The following is a 19,976-nucleotide window of genomic DNA, read 5'->3' as shown; positions in this document are numbered from 1 at the left end:
ATGATGACTTTTGTGTGGCATTGAATATGTCTGCTTATCTCCGAATGCTACATCAAACATATAGCAATTCTGCAGCAATCTTGGGATTAAATTTTCCTACCTTCTGAGAGCTATTTCCAAATTTCTGAAACACACTCGTGCCTTTCTCTCCAGAAGGCAGTGCCTCAAGCTGAGAGATGGGGCTGGATTTAATGTAGCCCACTGCAGATGGAAACATAATGCTGGCCCACTTAATTGTGAGCAAGACTCTTTGTCAGTCTTTTGACAGTGGCATAACTAAAACAGGAAAACAAAAGTTCGATGGTGCTTTTCATGAAATCAGCACTTTACAAAGTAATTTTGAAACATAGTCAACATTATACAAGATTAGTTTGGAATTGGCTTAATTTACAGGTCTATTTTATTTTGAGACGAAATGTACGATTTATTTTCATTTCGCATTGAAAATAAATCTAATCAGTGGTTATTCTTCAATATGTCTATTACACACTTTTGTGATTAATGGTCCTCAACTCAGCTTTATTAGACCCTTTTCATATTTGTACTTCCTAATCTCCACCAAATAGTTACAGTATTGTGTTTTTGTCATGGCAACCTGTTGTTTGAGATAAGTATAAAACACACCAATGGTTTAAGGAACACGAAAACTCAAGCATTCATGTTATGTCATAAACAAAGAAATAATGGCCCTTTTCTTTCCATCACCCCTTCTTCTTCCATCCAAAATTTAAGTGACAATTATACACTGGTCATAACACTGAATGTAAACAAATATATTGTCATAAAGCAATAAAATATGTGTGTGAAAAAGTTTATTTGATGGTATCATTTCGCACTTCTTAAAAATAGCTCAAAAACTGTTTTCCATATTCAATGGATTATTTTTGGAGCATAATTACATAAGCAAATGTGGCAAACATTTCCAAAAGCAATAAGGTCAAATAATCATGGAACAGTAACAAGATAGAAGGAAGTTATTTGGCTCTTACTGTCCATACAAGCTGTCCATAAGAGCAACTCAGCTGGTCCCACTTCTTTGCTCTTTTTCTGCCGCCCTGCCATATTTTCTCTTCATACAATTGCACAGTCCCTTTTTGAAAGCCACAATTAGTGCACTTTCAGATAGTGCTTTCCAGACCCTAACCACTTGGTTGTAAAAGGTTTTCCTTTTCTTACTTTTGGTGGAGGTGAAGCATCCAGCTACTACTGGTATGGCTTGATTGGACACTTCCAATAGGGCTGTATGTGGTTACCCCACCTGCTAGGTGATTCCTGGCACCATCTTAACTCCTTGTGAGGAAACTCCTTGTGAGCAATGCTCAACAGGTTCTTTGTGCCCCTGTCACATGCCTTTGATCTTGAGGACCAATGGTTGAGACAATGGAGTATTGGTGTGTGTCACTCTTCAGTAGGCCCCGACGGTGTCCATGGAGGCAGACAGATGGTTGTATGATTCATAATACTGTTGCAGCTTCTGGGAAATGAGGGCCATTGCTTCCCAAATACGTGTCTGCTGCTCCTGTTTCAACTTGTCCACAAAGGTGTAGTCCCTAATTGCCGATACCATAGGGTCTTCTCCTGTCTGGTGCTGAGGTGCCTGGTACCCTCTGTGAGTCTGTGGCTGCAGCATTTCTTCCTTAGCCAGCTGTATAGCCGTCATGGTGAGGTGCTCCCAAACCTTCTAGGATTAACATTCCAATCAAGATGTCTATCTGAAATACTGTGGGGCACAAGAAGCAGCCTTGTTGATGTTTCCCCTGAAGCCTCAGTACACTTGTCCTCAGAAATCCAGGCAGTAGCTGGACAGGTAGTGAAGATACTGGTTGCACCTGCAAGACATAGGAGAGAGTGTGGTGTTTTGGTCTGTAGTTAGAAATGGTGTGCAATGAATGAGACTGACAGTGAAGTTAATTTGAAGCTAAATAAAGCCAATTGTTTTCCCTGGGTAGTTATTTAAAGACATTGCTCTTAAACAGTAAGTCACTTTACAATTTGGGAACGTATTGCTCTTTGCCTCCTGTGAAGAAGTGAAATAACATGAAGGAAAAGCTTAGAGAATGAAAGGACTTGAGAAACAAAAAATAATCCCCCAGCAAACCCTGGGTATTGGTGCCATTAAACAATTTCCCCAGTTCTCCCCCCTCTTCAAAGGGTTCAGGAAAGATTTACAAAGATGTTGCCATGGTTGGAGGAGCTGAGCTACAGGGACAGGCTGAACAGGCTGGGGCTGTTTTCCTTGGAGCATCAGAGGCTGAGGGGTGACCTTATAGAAGTTTACAAAATTATGAGGGGCATGGGTAGGATAAATAGACAAAGTCTTTTCCCTGGGGTCGGGGAGTCCAGAACTAGAGGGCATAGGTTTAGGGTGAGAGGGGAAAGATATAAAAGAGACCTAAGAGGCAACTTTTTCATGCAGAGGGTGGTACGTGTATGAAATGAGCTGCCAGAGGATGTGGTGGAGGCTGGTACAATTGCAACATTTAAGAGGCATTTGGATGGGTATATGAGTAGGAAGGGTTTGGAGGGATATGGGCCGGGTGCTGGCAGGTGGGACTAGTTGGGTTGGGATATCTGGTCGGCATGGACGGGTTGGACCGAAGAGTCTGTTTCCATGCTGTACATCTCTATGACTCTATAACAGAAATCGTTTTCTCAAAGCAAAATTCTATGGATGCTGGAAAATTGGAGAAACTCAGAAAGTCAAGCACCATCTATGCAGTGAGAAACTGAGTGAACATTTTGAGTCTGATATGACTCTTTTTCTTCATATCAGACTTTAAATGTTAAATCTGTTTCTCTCTCCTTTGTTTTAGTCTGTCTGTATGTGCATGTATCAGGGGTTCGGTATTAAAATGGAGATAGAACTTTAAGCAGTAAATTTATATGTCAACTGTTATTTACCCGTGGTTATATGTATTGGTAGTAAATAATAGTTCTTATTCTGTAGAGAAACATGGCCTTGATCTTGTCAACCTGAATCTATCAGACAGATAAATTAGGGACTCTGCATACAAATAGCTTTTGTGATTACTCCAGGAATAGAAGGGCTTGATTTCCAGTGTGCTGCCACATGGATTCACAACAAACAGAAAGTTTCCTCTTCAAGAGAACTACTCCAACTTTTCCAAACCATTTGAGAAACCTGAGGTCCTAATCCCTAGAAATATTCTATTGCACCCTGACTGCCAAAGGCTTCAAGGTTCTTTATGCAGTGCTCAAAATGAAACATAATCCTTCAGTTCAAGTTGAACCAGTGCTTTAAAGATGGATGGCCTGCATAACATCCCCTGATTTTGTATTGTATTCCTCCATTGGGACAGGATTCTAGATGCCTTCCTCAAACTATCACATACCACCTTCAATGATTTATTGAATTGAATCTGAATTGAATTTATTGTCATGTGTACCAAGACACAATGGAAAGCTTTGTCTTGTGAGCAATACAGGCAGATCACAGAGTTAAGTGGCATAGATAAGTAAATAATAGGTAAACAGTGGCAAAAACAAAAACACAGGTGCAAGTGAATGTTAAGAGTTTGGGAGCCCGTTCAGTATTCTAACAACAGTAGGTTAGAAACTGTTTTGAGATCAGCTGGTGCTTGGGTTCAGGCTTCTGTACCTTCTCCCTGATGGTAGAGGTTATAGAAAAACATTGCCAGGGTGGGATGGATCTTTGAGAATGCTGGCAGCCTTTCCTTGACAGCGGGCCTAGTAGGTGAATTCTATAGATGGTAGGTTGGCCTTTGTGATTGTCCGGGCTGAGTTCACCACTCTCTGTAACCGTCTCCAATCCTGAATGATACAGTTGCCATACCAGGTAGTGATACATCCAGACAGAATGTTCTCGAAGGCACACCTATAAATAGTTGGCATTTTTGCCATCATACCAAATTTCCTCAGCTGCCTGAGGAAGAAGAAACATTGTTGGACTTTTGTAACCAATGTATCCACATGAAGAGTCCAAGAAAGCTTATTGTAGATGACCACTCTCAGGAGCTTGACATTCTCCACTCATTCCACCTCTGGCTGTTAATGTGTAGAGGGGCATGAGTAACATCCTGCCAAAAATCAATAATGAGTTCCTTTATTTTGCCGGCATTGAGAGCGTGGTTGTTCTCAGTGCACCATTTATCCAGATCTTCCACCTCCCGTTTGAAGTCTGTTTCATTGCCATCTGAGATTCGACCGACTATGGCGGGGTAATTAGTGAACTTGTAAATAGCATTAGTCTAGTATTTGGCAATGCAATCATGGGTACAGTGAGTACAGTAGGGGGCTGAGTACATACCCCTGAGGGGGCTCCAGTGTTGAGTGTTGGTGAGGATGAAATATTATTCGCAATGTTCACTGTTTGTGGCCTATGGGTCAGGAAACTGGCGATCTAGTTGCAGAGTGGGGCTTGGTCCAAGATCACCACATTTTCCCCTAACAAGGATGTTCAGAGATGTTATTACACATCTCTGGAGCAGATTGACCTTGAACACGAGTCTCCTGGCCTAGAGGCAGAGCCATTACCACTTCACCACATTTGCCCTTTCAATATTTGATACAGATCTCTCACTAGGGGCTCAAGCCTCTTCCCCAGATTCTGAGTCTTTTGTCGAGTACGCATGCTCGGGGGCTGGAGTTGCGCCTGCGCACTGGTGACGAAGCTCAAAATGGCGACGACAATGAGCGACAGAGATTTGCGAAGCAAGCTGAAGGCCTTGGGCTTCGCGGCCGGCCCTATCACCGACAGCACCAGGTCCGTGTACCTGAAAAAATTACAACAACTGCAGTCCGAAAAGAATCAACAGGAAAAGAGCAGTCGGGCGCCGCGGGTTCGCCAGAGCCTCCGGCAACGGGAGGTTGAGTTCCCGGCCCCCGCCCCAGCCCCAGCCCCAGAGCAGCCAAGGAGGAGGCCGGCCGCTGTCTCCAACATGAGGGCCGAGTCCAGCCGCCAGCAGGCCGACGCTGTGTCTGACTCTACCACCACACATTATACAGGGACATCGGCTGCATACCTGACAGATAGAATCCATTCAGGGGATGACGAAGACGCGGAGGAATCTGACAGTCTGAGCTCGCATCGATACACGGGGACTTCCAGCAGCTTGCATTCGGATTCGTTTACCAGGAAAGCAGTCAACTCCTATTCAGATCGCTATACAGGAGCATCTGGCAGCCTTACTTCAGATCCATACACCACGAAATCTGTTAGCTCATATTCAGATCGCTATACAGGAGCATCTGGCAGCCTTACTTCAGATCCATACACCACGAAATCTGTTAGCTCATATTCAGATCGCTATACAGGAACATCTAGCAGCCTGACTTCAGATCCATATACCAGAAAACCTGTCAGTTCATATTCTGAGCGATATACAGGGATATCTGGCAGCCTGACTTCAGATCCGTATACCAGAAAACCTGTCAGTTCATATTCTGAGCGATATACAGGGATATCTGGCAGCCTGACTTCAGATCCGTACGCAGGGATATCGGGCGGCCTGACTTCAGAATCACACAGCAGGATAACTGACAGACTGTATTCAGATCGCTTCACTGGGGAGAATCTGAATTCAGATCCATATACAAAGAAATCTGACAGTTCATATTTGGATCCATACACAAGGAAATCTGACAGCCTGTATCCAGATACATATACGGAAAAATCTGACATCCTGAGTTCGGATCAATATGCAAGGAAATATCAGAGTCTAAAATCCAAGCCATACCCAAGGAAATCTGATAGCATATATTCAGATCAACATGCAGGGAAATCTGAGAGCCTAAGTTCAGATCTACATACAGGCAGATTTAGCAGCTTGTATTCTGATCAATTTTCAAGAAATTTGGGCAGCCTCCATTCTGATAGTCGTTACAGAGGAAAGTCTGACAGTTTGTTGAAAAGTGAACGCTACATACGAGGAACTGCTGCTGGGCTCCCTAAGAAGGGGGTGCAAAAACCCAAGAATCGTCTCGACAAATTTGAGTTTTACTTATCATGGTTTCTTTATGTTACTACAATTGTCCTGTGTCTCGTTCTGTTGGGGTTAATCTGCGTCAAAACCTTACAGTTGCTTGAAGAACCTGAAGACGTAGGTGAAAATAGTAAGTACATGTATATAGATTGGTTTTAGAAGTAACTCATCTTTGTTTACAACTTTTGGTTGGAGCACAAAATATAAATATCATGAAAAATACTGAGAAATACAATTTGCTGTACAGCAAGAGATGATTTGACTCAGTTGAGGTGTAAACATAAGTAGAAATGTGAGAATTTAGTGGCTTCAGGAATTGATAAAATATAGAAAATTGAATCCCCAGAAATTTCTCTAATCCTGCCATATGCCACAATGACTTTACAGCTAATTAGATATTCCCTAATCCCTCTCCTAAAAACTGAATGATAAAAGGGGATAAAATATTCAGTAAAATCATTTTCAACCCCCACCCCCTTATGCAATTAAAACTAGTTAGGAGACCACACAGACCTTGCGTTGTCCATTAATATGGATCAATAGATTTTTAGGTGTTGATGGACTGAGGATAGTGCAGGTAGGTGGAGATCAACTGTGACCTTTGGACTCTCAGGGCTGAATTACCTTCTAGACCTTATGTTATCTTAGCAATTATGCAATCTCTGCCTCAGTCTGCTTCTTCATTAAGGCATGTTGAGAGATAGTGTAAACCACTAGTCTGCAATGTATTCCAGAAGCACTCAGCTCTCTCTCAGTAGAGTTGCGAGTTTAAGAGGTACAGTCAGTAAGTTTGCAGATGACATATATCCAGTTTGTTTCACCCTTGGATCATTTCGCCTTTCTCCTGCTCTGGTCCAATATGTTTAACTGAAGTATATCAATGGGGATGCTGTCCAGGCTGATAATTATTTTATATATCAGTGAGCCTACCCTGCTGAAAACTAATTGGATCAAATCCATGAAGAGTAGCTGAGGTCTTTTGCAGTTAGGCATCATTCTTGTAGTTCTTCTCCGAGACTACTGTATCATTCACCCAAATTGGTAACATAAAGGTGGATAACTGCCCAGAACCTGATCAGTTTAATTTAAGTAAATGTGATGTGTTGCATTTTAGAAAGGCAAATCAGGGCAAGACTTATACACCATGAAGAACAGGGTTTTTTTATATTAATATGTGTAGCTGCAGTACACACAGTGCTTGACATTGCAAGCCTGACTGATGATCCTAAATTATTTATCAGTGTAATTCCTTGCACAATCAGAATATCCAACAAATGTTCAATTGCAAATGTTATCCAATTATCTAGTCGGTACTTTCCTTGTTTTGAACAGCCAAAAGGACATGATATTTGGTAGTATCTGCCAGTCTTTGGCTTTGTTGGGCTACATACCTGGCATCACATCACTGAACTCTTTACAATATACTCACCTGTGTGATTTTCAGAGGGTGGTGGTGAAGGAGACATGTGACCAGTGGAGTGCCACAAGGACCGATGATGGGTCCTCTACTTTTTGTCATTTACATAAATGGTTTGGTTGCGAGTTTAAGAGGTACAGTCAGTAAGTTTGCAGATGACATCAAAGTTAGAGGTATAGTGGACAGCAAAGAAGGTTACCTTAGATTAAAACAGGATCTTGATCAGATGGGCCAATGGGTGGAGAAGTGGCAGATGGAGTTTAATTCCGATAAATGCGAGGTGCTGGAGTTTGGGAAAGCAAATCTTAGCAGGACTTATACACTGAATGGTAAGGTCCTAGGGAGTGTTGCTGAACAAAGAGACCTTGGAGTGCAGGTTCATAGCTCCTAGAAAGTGGAGTCGCAGGTAGATAGGATAATGAAGAAGGCGTTTGGTATGCTTTCCTTTATTGGTCAGAGTATTGAATACAGGAGTTGGGAGGTCATGTTGCGGCTGTACAGGACATTGGTTAGGCCACTGTTGGAATATTGCATGCAATTCTGGTCTCCTTCCTATTGGAAAGATGTTGTGAAATCTGAAAGAGTTCAGAAAAGATTTACAAGGATGTTGCCAAGGTTGGAGGATTTGAGCTATGGGGAGAGACTGAACAGGCTGGGGCTGTTTTCCCTGGAGTGTCTGAGGCTGAGGGGTGACCTTATAGAGGTTTATAAAATCATGAGGGGCGTCAATAGGATAAATAGACAAAGTCTTTTTCCTGTGCTGGGGGAGTACAGAACTAGAGGGCATAGGTTTAGGGTGAGAAGGGAAAGATATAAAAGAGACCTACGGGGCAACTTTTTCACACAGAGGGTGGTACTTATATGGAATGAGCTGCCAGAAGAAGTGGTGGACACAAGTACAATTGCAACATTTAAAAAGTATCCAGATGGGTATATGAATAGGAAGGGTTGATGGGATATAGAGAAAGTGAGGACTGCAGATGCTGGAGATCAGAGCTGAAAATGTGTTGCTGGAAAAGCCCTTCAGGAAGAAGGGCTGATGCCCAAAACGTCAATTCTCCTGTTCCTTGGATGCTGCCTGACCTGCGCTTTTCCAGCAACACATTTTCAGCTTTGAAGGGATATGGGCCAGGTACTAGCAGGTGGGACTAGTTTGGGTTTGGATATCTGGTCGGCATGGTCAAGTTGGACCGAAGGGTCTGTGTCCTTGCTGTAAATCTCTATGTTTCTAGTGGCTGACACCCCTTTTGCTGCTACTGCATAGTAAGTGTTCACCTTTTGAGAAACCTTAACTTTGGGTAGATTGGACACTTTTCAGGACCAGGATGTTCGAATGGTTTGCATGATATATAGTGAGAAATAATCTGTTTTTGGTAGCTACTATCTTGCAGGATGGCTCTGATGTGCTTTAATTTAATGTCAAGTTTGCACGGCAGACAAATAGTTCAGGCTGTATTTACCAGGTTTTGGATAAGACCAGTCTTGTAGCAGAATGAACTGCACGTATTCCAAAGTGTATACGGGCCAGTGAGGATAGGTTTTGGTCAACAGACGTAGAAGACACAGTGGCTGCTGAATAAATAGTATGTTGAGGAAAGGGAGTCCATTGCACCATTTCCTTTCAAGTGTGAATTTCAGAGCAGGATGGAGCCCCTTAAGGTACGTAAGGAAATTCTTATATGCAGCTGCAGATTCACATAAACAAACACATCGACATATTCAAAGTATGCAAAGGCTAGGGGTCCTTCGAAGACAAGATTCCCTCAGAATCCAACAAAAATATTTGCATGTACTATTTGGTGTACATGCTGTCTGAGCAAGTTGTATAATTCTTAAGTGCAATTAATACTGATTCACACAATAATGGTGAACCAGGATCACTATAATATAGTATTGCAGCGTAGCTGTCTGTAGTTGCTTCAAGTGTTACATGGTGAATAGACTAGCAATGTCAAATGAGCACATGGACACTGCATTATCAGTCTGCAAGTCCTATCTGGTCTTCACAAATGTCAAGTACTCCTTCACTATGCAAATGGAGAACATACTCAACATTGGTTGAAGCAATTTATTAACTGCAAAGCCCAATTAATGTTGTGCAGAACTAGTTGTAGATAAGATAAAGAGGCATCAATTTTGTGTGTCCGTGCACACAAAGGAGCAATTAGCCTTGAAGAATTACCCTATTGTATGTTACCTGGCAGGTTCTTGCTCTTACATAAGTACAACAGTTTATCTTTTAGCTTGCTTTTGAGTCAGGCTGTCCCTTCATGCTGAGCAGAAGATCCAGTGGGCATATTTGGACTTGTCATAAAAAATGGTGTGCATTTTGTTAAAAATCACACTACTCCCAAGCTATAGTCCAACAGGTTTCTTTGGAAGCACAAGCTTTCAGAGTGCTGCTCCTTCGTCATGTAGCTAGTGGGGCTGGATCATTGGACACAATGTATAGTAAAAGATCAAAGTATCATTCAACTGATGCGATGCATTGAATAAACCTAGATTGCTGTTAAGTCTTTAATTACTTAGAACGGGGAAGCAGTTTTCGATTAATTCATATGTAAATTCCAGGACTTATTTCAAGTAACAGTCCCAAGATAACTTAATATTTTATATTTAAAAAGTGAGATCTCAGCTCGCACGGTGCATTAAAGGTATGAGGTGAGAGTCTGTCTGTATCGCAACCTTGAGACAGGCTGCTTCTATTTCCAAAGTGGGAATTCATAAAATGTAACATGGACTGACTGCCTACAGATTCTGTGCATTTTGAGCAAAATCGAATGTATCTGCAAATGAAAATTCATCTCATAGACTGATGTGTGTATGCATGTGTGTTGTGTGGGAGAGAGTATGCATTGTGCTTGCTTGGTAAAGTGTGTTAGAGTGTGACGGAGTATATGCCTCTGAGAGGTTGTGCACATGAGTGTGTGTCTGAGAGAGAGCATGTGATTGAGAGAGGATCTGTGTGGGTGTGATTATGTGTATAGTGTAGTGGGGTCACCTGTAGTGTGAGATGAGCTCAAGATCCTGATTGTGGCCATCCTCATGGGTACCAAACTTGGCTATTAGCTTCTGCTCAGCAACACTATATTGTTGTATTTTGTTGACGTAGATGACTTGTTAAGGATGACTATCCTGGTCCCTTTGGGGTTTACTGATTGTATGTCCATATTTGTCTTGAGGTCTTGCAATGCTATCAAGCTCTCACAATGAATGTGAAAATTGATTTATTATTTGGAAACTTGCAATATGCTTGGGTAGATCAGCTTGGCATGCCTTCAAGGATTTGCTGTCTTGAATGGAAACTGGTCTGTGGTGGGCTAGCTGGAAGTAGAGAAGTTCAAATTCAGCAAACATCTCTGCCTATTGTTTTGGGATGAACTCGCACCAAAGCAGAAAACTAAAGAACTGCAGATATTGGAAATCAGAAATACAAACAGAAATTGCAGGAAAAACTCTGCAGGTACCATCTGTGGAGAGAAGTCATGGTTAATGTTTCAGGTCTAGTGACCCTTCTTCAGAACCTTCTGACACCTAAGGCGAAACCAGATACAAGGGCGAACACATCACTTTCAGATAATGCATGGTCAGAAAGATTTATCATATGTTTGAAGAGAGAGTTAATTAGGTTGCCAAGCCATATCTGTTTAAGTGAGTTTATGGTGCAATTGTGCTTTACATAGGTAGTGTTTATGGTGTGGTTATCTATTGAAACAATACAGCAGCATAGATTGATGAAATGTTTAATTAATGTCTCCTATGTAAATGTCTAATGTCCTTTTAGGGGGAAGAAGTGTGCCATCCTTATCTTGTGTAGCTACATGTGACTGTAGACTGTAGACCCATAGTAAAATGGCTGACTCTGAATTGCTGTCTGAAGTGGCATACCAAGCCATTAAATTCAAGAGCAATTAGTGCTGAGCAAGAAGTGCTTGTCCAGCCAATGACAGCCACACTCCATGGATGAACTTTTTAATAAGAGGTTAAAAAAATCTATGTATTTAAAACTAAGTGCAGCATAGAACATGGTGTGAGCTAGTAACCCTGTTACCAGTCTGGTCACAAATGTGAACAACAGGTGAAGCTAACTGCTTCACATTGCTGCAGTGCAGTAGAAACACGAGTGGTGTGCTCAATTAACAGGATGCTGTCATCAAATGTAAAGATATGAGTGGTTTTGGCACATTGTGGAATATGCATTTCAGCACTGATATTATGCCAGATGTGTAGGCCATACATGCTATTACTGGTTGATCATATCAGACGGCAAGTCGCTTTGGCTGTACACAACAAGCAAGGCACTGACCATACTGACCAATTTGTACGTGTAAAAATTGCAACATTAAATGTGATTCTGCAATTGGACAATGTTGGCTTCATTACCCAATACAGCTTAAGTGCTGACTACTCTCTTCTAAAGACCTGCATCAATCTTATGGAAACTGGTTCTTACAATTTTTTTTTAATCATTGCATTTGAATGTGTTTTATACCACATTTCTGTGGCCACCATATCATATAATGAAGCTCAAACTCTGATATCCTACCCCACAAGTAAGGACAGTACCATTTTGCCACTTGACTGCAATCTTACTGCTTTAATATGTATTTGTAATTAATCTGTGCAGACACATTATGAAATATCTAAGGGACAAATGGGACTTGGGTCCAGACCTCTGGTCAAGTGGTAGGGACAGTACTTCTCAACAGCTCTCACTCACTATATGGATTCAGTTGAAATACCATTTGTAGCATTAGCTTGGCATATCAGATAGTTGTATTTAATTATCTCGTGATTCTATATATATATAATCTATGGTTTTCTTTCATTTTAGTTAAGATGCTGCCAGTGGATTGCAATGGGAAAACTGACGCAGTGAGTAACTGTTTTCTTCCCAGTTATAGTTAACACTTAGATGGTAAATTTTAAAGTGGAGAATGTTATAAAATTCACAGAAATCTAAGTTTGATATTCACTCCACTCCTTCACAATATTAAGAGGCATTGGCAATATTGCGAAGGTATAGTGGAAGTGCAAATTTTATGTAATCGAGCAAAGTTCTGTCTCCAGTCAACTCCTATATGCTTCACTGTATTAAAATAAATCTTATTTTTGCATTTATAAATGCCAATTTTTTTCCTGGATCTAATTGTTGCCAAAAATAACTATTACAAAGTGCCTGTAGGTGATAAATCAGTTGTAGAATTTCTCAACAGTGATCCTTGTGGAAATCTGTTTTCTTCCTTAGCACAGGAATAGTTTCTTTTTCAGAAAGAGCAGTTATCTTATTAGCAAGACTAATGTTGCATATCGAGTGTTTTCTGAACAGCCGTAGAACTAGTATATATGTCAAATAAGATTATTAATCAGTCTGTTTGGAAATGTTATGGCCACCTCTGGAACAGGTGGGCCTGAACCCAAACGTCCGCCTGGAGGAAAGGGAACTAACAGTTTGCCATGAGACTCTTTATAGACAGATTTTACTTTGACAACTTCGTTCTATTGTTGTTCAAATTATCTTAGACCATAAGACATAGGAGCGGAAGTAAACCATTCGGCCCATCGAGTCCACTCTCATCTTGTTGTAAATGAAGTCTATTAGACAGTTTAAAGCTAAAAACCTAAAATCATGAAAGCATTTGAATGAATAAGCAATGGATTTTAAGTGATTATGACTCCCTACCAGTGGCTGGCAGTTGCAGTATTATGTGGCAAATTCTGATCATCATTAATCTAAATTGAAGGCTTAGTTATCCATTTCACAGATCCACTAGACCCACAATGCTGTACTACTGACCAGATATCAATGATATGTGTATGCTGACTTGTACTGTGTACCTACATGATCAAAAATGTGAAGCCAAAACAGAAATTGCTGGAAAAACTCAGCAGGTCTGGCAGTATCTGCGGAGAGAAATCAGAGTTCACGTTTCGGGTCAGGTGACCCTCCCTCAGAATCTTCTCTTCTGTTTTGGTTTCTGATTTCCAGCATTCGCAGTTCATTCAGTTTTTAGGTTGTCCAAAGATCTGAACATCCACACACACAGGTTTTCCAATGCATTAATAACACACTAGAGGTCACTGTTCTGTACTCAATGTGTAGCACATAATACCAGATGGAGTAACTGGTAAAACGGTATTTGCAGTATAAAACAAAACTGAGGTATTATGCATTACTTTATTTGTTTCTGAAAAATGATAGGCTAGATTAAGTAATTTGTGACTGTAATCACACCAATATATGCTTGATAAAATACAACATATTTCATTAATTAGTTTAGCACTTCTTATTTTTGGATTATGGTACATTTCAAGCATTATTTTTATTATACTTTAATTTCATTTATCAACTCTTTTTTTTCTAGTATTGCCAAGCTGAAGAACGCAAAATCATAATGCTCATGTTGTCTGAAATGTATGAGTATTTGGCAGAAATAGCTGGTGAGTTGAAGGATAATCACAAAGGGGAACGTATTCTTACTGTAAATTACTAGCTACAAAAAATGTAAACAGCTAAGGAAAATATGAAAGATCCACAAAATTCAGTTTAACATGTACCATAATACTGCTTTCCAATAGGAGAATAAATTGTTTAATGTAATCAAAATTGTGGATAATGTATTGAACATTTTAAAGATTGCATTCAGTAGATTTTTGCCAAGTAAGGATTCTGCAAAAAGGCAGAAAAGGGGAGATGAGGTAGAAGATCAACTATGATCTTTTCAATAATTAAGCAAGCTTGAGGGATTGCATAATGTAACCTAGCTCATGATCTTTGCATTCAAATCAGCTTAATTCAAGAGAATATTTAAAGCATTCGTAATGAAGGTAAAGTGTATAAATAATTCTGGCATTATCAATGTTTTTATGTAAAATTCTTCTTTGATTCAATCACCCTGCATCTTTGTACTTCACCCTCTTAAACTCAGTCTGGTTTTAGTTTTTCAGCAATTTCAAATGCTATACTTACATCACGATAACCAAGAAATGTAAGCAGGCAGTGTATCACTGCGTTGCCTCTTGTCAGTCACAGGTAGCTTGAGAGTCAGAGTGATGACTTATGTTTCTCTATAGGAATAGAAGCAGCTGTTCAATTATTTTCTACGCCATTGCATGGATTGTAAAATCTCTAGGATTACATGCATTCGTGAGAAATTGAGGTTATTCTTCAGTCGCTACTCAGGAGAATAAAAAAACAACAAAAAAAAATCTGTTTTTTGGTTGAACCGTTTTGGTTATGAGTTCTGTAAGTGCTGAAGATAGTGTTAACTTCTGCTGTATTGAATGATTGGAGATGAGTGGTTATTTTGATCCAAAATCCAGGAAATGGTCAAGCAAAGTTTATTTTCCAAAACTTTTTTGATTTGGGGAAGGTTCCATTAGACTGGAATACACCAAATGTGATTATTTTATTCAGAAGGGGAGGAGACAGAAAACAGTAAGTTATAGACCAGTTTTTTTTTGATAGCTGTCATACGGAAAATGTTAGAAACTTTAACTAAAGACATTATAGCGAGGCACTTGGGTAAGGTCAATGTAATCAGGCAGAGTTAGTATGGTTTTGTGAACGGTAAATCATCTTTAACCAATCTATCAGCGTCTTTGAGGAAGTAACACATTCAGTGTATAAGGGTGACTTGAGTATATCGTGTACTTCAATTTAAAGAAATAATTTGATAAGGTGCCACAGAAAGTAGAAGCTCATGGTGTAGAAGGTAGCATGTTGGCATGGACAGAGGATTGGCTGGATATCAGGAAGTAGAGTGAAAGCAAAAATTGGTCATTTTCAGATTGACACGTTATGATGAGTGTTGTGCCACAGAAAGTGATGCTGGGATCTTTACTGCTTCCAATTTATTTCAATGACTTGGATGAAGAGATCGAAGATATAGTTGCTACATTTGCTGATATCAAGAAGACAGGTTGAAAAGTAAGTTACAAAGAGAACGTAAGGAGGCTATGAAAAGATATACGTTTAGGTAGTGGGCAAATGGAATATAACATGGGGGAAAAAATGAATGTACTTCCGCTTTGGCAGAAAGAATAAAAAGTAAGCATTTTGTCTAAATGATGAGAGATTGCAGAACTTTGCGATGCAGAGATAGCTTAATGTCCTGGTACATGAATTGCATAAGACGAGTGTGCATGAATATGTGAAACCTCATACAGTATTATTGTGTACAGTATTGGTCAACCTATTTAAGGGGGGGATATAAATGTTTTGGAAGCAGTTCAGAGAAGGTTTGCTAGTCTAATACCGGGAATGGCTACATTATGTTATGAGGAAATACTGGACAGGCTATGCTTACATCTACTGGAATTTAGAAGAAAAAGAGGTGACTTGATTAAGACATTAGATCCTGAGGGGTTTTTGACAAGGTGAATGTCAAGATGATGTTTCCTCTTAATGGAAAATCAAGAACTATGGTCACTGGTTAAAAATCAGAGATGAGATGAAATTTCTTCTACCAGTTTCACAAATCTGTGGAACACTCTTCCTGAGAAAGTGTTAGAAGAGGCATCCTTGAATATTTTAAAGACAGATGGATAGCTTCTTGTTAAGAAAGGTTATCTGGGATAGTGTGGATCTGGATTTGAGGTTATTAAATGGTAGAGAAGACCCCAGGAGCCTAGTGGCCTATTTCTGCTGTTCATACATTTACAACACAAAATGCAACTCACTTGAAAACTTGGGAGGCAGTAAACATGGGCTTTGCCTATCATGTTATGCCTGTTAAATGTGTTGTTCAAAGTAACTAATGGTACTGTTTAAATAATTTAAGCACAAATGTTTATGTAAAAGGATATGGGATAAGCTATTTGTGGGGCATTTTCCCTGGTGCTTCGAAGGATAGGGTGAATACCAAGGTCTTTTCTCTAGGGGAGTCCAAAACTAGAGGGCAGAGGTCTAAGGTGAGAGGGGAATGATTTAGAAGGGATATGAGGGGCAACTACTTCACGTAGAGAGTGGTGCGCATATGGAATGAGCAGCCAGAGGAAGTGGTGGAGGCTGGTACAATTACAACATTTAAAAGGCCTCTGGATGGGTACATAAATCGGGACGGTTTAGAGGGATTTAGGTCAAATGCTGGCAAATGGCACTCGATCAGTTTAGGATATCTGATCAGTGCAGGCCTGTTTCCATGCTGGATAACTCTCTGACTCTGACTGAGATGAGGAAAATTTTCTTGACTCAAAGGTTAGTGAACCTGTAGAATTCTCTACCACAGACGGACGTAGAGGCAAAGGCACTGAATACAGTAGTCCCCTGGTACCCGCAGGAGATGCGTTCAAAGACCTACCGCCGAAGCCCCAAACCATGGATAGGTGCAAACCCGTTCATTTAAATGGGAAATTTACCTTCTTGGCAGCTCCCTGGTCCCCGGTTCCGGAATGTTTCACGTAATTTACTGCGGGTCAAGGTAAAACACGGGTAACTGAAACCGCTGAAACTGATTCCACAGATAGGCAGTTGACCTGTATACTCAAGAAACAGCTTTTCTAGAAATTTTTGGATATTAAATATATCAAGGGATATCGGGAGAAAGCGGGATTATGGCCTTGAAATAACCATGACCATTTGAATGGCAGAGCAGGCTTGAAGGGACAAATGACCTTTTTCTGCTTCTTGTCTCTATGATTCTTCATCATTAATTTTAGGAAGTATTGAAGAATTATCTAAAATCACGTGCTTCTGGATTATAACCAGAAAATAATGTATATAAATGAATCTCTGATGTGTTGTCTTCTTGCACATAAAAGCACGTTCATCTTTACACTGAAAGCCTTCATTAATTACGGTCTTTTTGGATGGTGTTAATCTTGTCAGTTACCTGGTCACTCAAAATGTTGCAGGGTCTTTTATGTGATTGTAGAGGGACCTTTGTAGTTGGCAGTAACCAAGCATAATGTTTCTATCTTGCAGTGTTCTTCATGTCAATCTACTGGCATTTACCCAATTGCATTCTCTGTAACTGCAGCAATGTCATATACTGTGAAAATATAACCTGTTACTTTCCCTTTACACTGCTTGGGTAAAAAATGTAATTCTCTATTTGCAGCTATTTTAAAATCTGTCAACCCAACCTAATGTGCTAATAAATTGAATGCAGTTGGATTTATTCTTTTTCATTATGTCAATTAGAGCCTTTTGGTTTTTATCTATACGTTGTCATTGTCAACAGGAATACTGCCAGAAGACTGACGTGAGCAAATGTTGTCCCCCTTGTTCAAGAAAGGGAGTAGGGACAATCGTGGTAATTGACCCTTACTTTAGTTGTGGGTAAAGTGTTGGAAAGGATTACAAGAGATAGGATTTATAATCCTCTGGAAAGAAATCATTTGATTAGGGATAGTCAGCACGGTTTTGTGAAGGGTACATCGTACCTCACAAACCTTATTGAGTTCTTTGAGAAGGTGACCAAACAGGTAGATGAGGGTAAAGCTGTTGATGTGGTGTATATAGATTTCAAGGTAAGGCTATTGCATAAAATATGCATGGGATTGAGGGTGATTTAGTGATTTGGATCAGAAATTGACTAGCTGAAAGAAGACAGAAGGTGGTGGTTGATAGGAAATGTTCATGCTGGAGTTCATTTAGTTGTGGTATACCACAAGGATCTGTTTTGGGGCCACTACTATTTGTCATTTTTATAAATGACCTGGATGAGGGCGTAGAAGGATGAGTTAGTAAATTTGCAGATGATACTAAAGTTGGTGGAGTTGTGGACAGTGCGGAAGGATGTTGCAGGTTACAGAGGGAAATAGATAAGCCCGCAGAGCTGGGCTAGGAGGTGGCAAATGGAATTTAATACGGAAAAGTGTGAGGTGATTCACTTTGGAAGGAGTAACAGGAATACAGAGTACTGGGCTAATGGTAAAACCCTTGGTAGCCTGGATAAGCATGTAAATAGATCCCTGAAAGTTACCATCCAGGCTTATAGGGTTATTAAGAAGGTGTATGGTGTGTTAAGCTTTTATTGTTATAGGGATTAAGTTTCAGAGCCCTGTGGTCATGTTGCAGCTGTACAAAACTCTGGTGCGGCCGCCCTTTGTTATTACGTAACATTCTGGCTGCCGCATTACATGAAGGATGTGGAAGCATTGGAAAGGGTGCAGAGGAGAGTTACCAGGATTTTGCCTGGTATGGAGGAAAGGCTGAGGGACTTGAGGCTGTTTTCGTCAGAAGAAAGTTGAGAGGTGACTTAACAGAGACACATAAAATGATCAGAGGATTAGATAGGGTGGACAGTGAGAGCCTTTTTCCTCTGATGGTAATGGCTAGCACAAGGGGGCATAGCTTTAAATTGAGGTATGATAGTTAGAGGACAGAGGTCTGAGGTAGTTTCTCTAATCAGAGTAGTAGGAGTGTGGGACACACTGCCTGCAACTGTAGTAGACTTGCCAACTTTAAGAGCATTTAAATGTTCATTGGATAAATGTATGGATGATAATGGAATAGTGCCGCAGAGATGGGCTTCAGATTGATTTCACAGGTCGGTGCAACATCGAGGGCCGAAGGGCCTGTACTGCACTGTAATGTTCTATTAATGTGGAATGTTTGAATCTTCAATGTACTTGGAGATTCATTTTTAGTTACAAAGTGCATGATTGAAGTTAAACAATTTAATTTTTTTGACTTGTAGGTGAGTTTGAGTGTGGATCTGAATATCTGCTGAAGACCAAATGTGTGCCAGTCGCTGATGTACAGAGACATTTAGCAGTAAGTTATACATTTTAATGTAAAATATTTTTAATGTACATAAGATTAGTTAATGGTTATTTGTATCTTGTAAAATTAGAAGTTTTGGACTTCTGCTTGTGGAAATAAAGGAAACAGATGAAAATCAGCTATGTAATATTGCCATAGTGTTAAAACATTCGTTGAAGATTCCTTTGTTAACATTAACATGGTGTTCAGTAACTCTTGGAAAAAAAAATGGGTCAGTGAGATTTTTAAATACTGAACCAAAGAGTTCATAAAAAGGTGCTACAACTGGTGTATACTAATATTGTGCATAACAATTGCATTGCATTTAATGAATGCATTTAATGAAGAGAATTGACATTTAAATAGTGTACTGAACTATTGCTGAGGTGTGCAATGGAACGATAATAACTCGTCTACAATAACTCCTGCACAGTGGTCATCATTTTATCATTGGATTAGTTCCATTGGAGCTCTACCTCGGCAAGAGGTGAATTGGCCATGCTAAATTGCCCGTAGTGTTAGGTGAAGGGGTAAATCTAGGGGAATGGGTCTGGGTGGGTTGCGCTTCGGCGGGTTGGTTGGGTCGAAGGGCCTGTTTCCACACTGTAAGTAATCTAATAATCTAATAGAAAAAAAAGAAGCCAAAGAATATGTACTTTAAACAAATTGGTCTTATTGTTGTGTGCATTTATTTGCAAGATCACATGAGGTTTAGAGCTGGAAATATGTAACAGTGATACTTATTTTTACACAATCAAACTATATTTGCGACTTTTATATTCCTGGTACAAAGGGGTTAAAAATTTAGAGTTACTGATCATAGCTGCATGCATACCAGGAAATGGTACACTTAATGGCAGTGATTTTTCAGTCCATTAACTGTAAT

The 19,976-nt window shown here is 40.1% G+C and overlaps 1 protein-coding gene across 1 annotated transcript in view; it reads left to right on the top strand.

The window, feature by feature from the left end:
• The first annotated feature begins 4,646 nt into the window (after positions 1 to 4,646).
• Positions 4,647 to 19,976, top strand: part of LOC140467282 (uncharacterized) — a 30,519-nt gene continuing 15,189 nt past the window's right edge. The window contains exons 1-4 of the mRNA XM_072563541.1: positions 4,647 to 6,093; positions 12,215 to 12,255; positions 13,746 to 13,821; positions 19,026 to 19,102. Of these exons, the coding sequence (XP_072419642.1) occupies positions 4,659 to 6,093; positions 12,215 to 12,255; positions 13,746 to 13,821; positions 19,026 to 19,102 (1,629 nt within the window). The 5' untranslated portion in view covers positions 4,647 to 4,658. The remainder of the gene's footprint in view (positions 6,094 to 12,214; positions 12,256 to 13,745; positions 13,822 to 19,025; positions 19,103 to 19,976) is intronic.

Source organism: Chiloscyllium punctatum, chromosome 45 (assembly GCF_047496795.1).
Source record: "Chiloscyllium punctatum isolate Juve2018m chromosome 45, sChiPun1.3, whole genome shotgun sequence".
Taxonomy (NCBI): domain Eukaryota; kingdom Metazoa; phylum Chordata; class Chondrichthyes; order Orectolobiformes; family Hemiscylliidae; genus Chiloscyllium; species Chiloscyllium punctatum.
The sequence above is the reverse complement of the archived record's forward strand: the minus strand, read 5'-3'. Positions and strand labels throughout refer to the sequence as shown.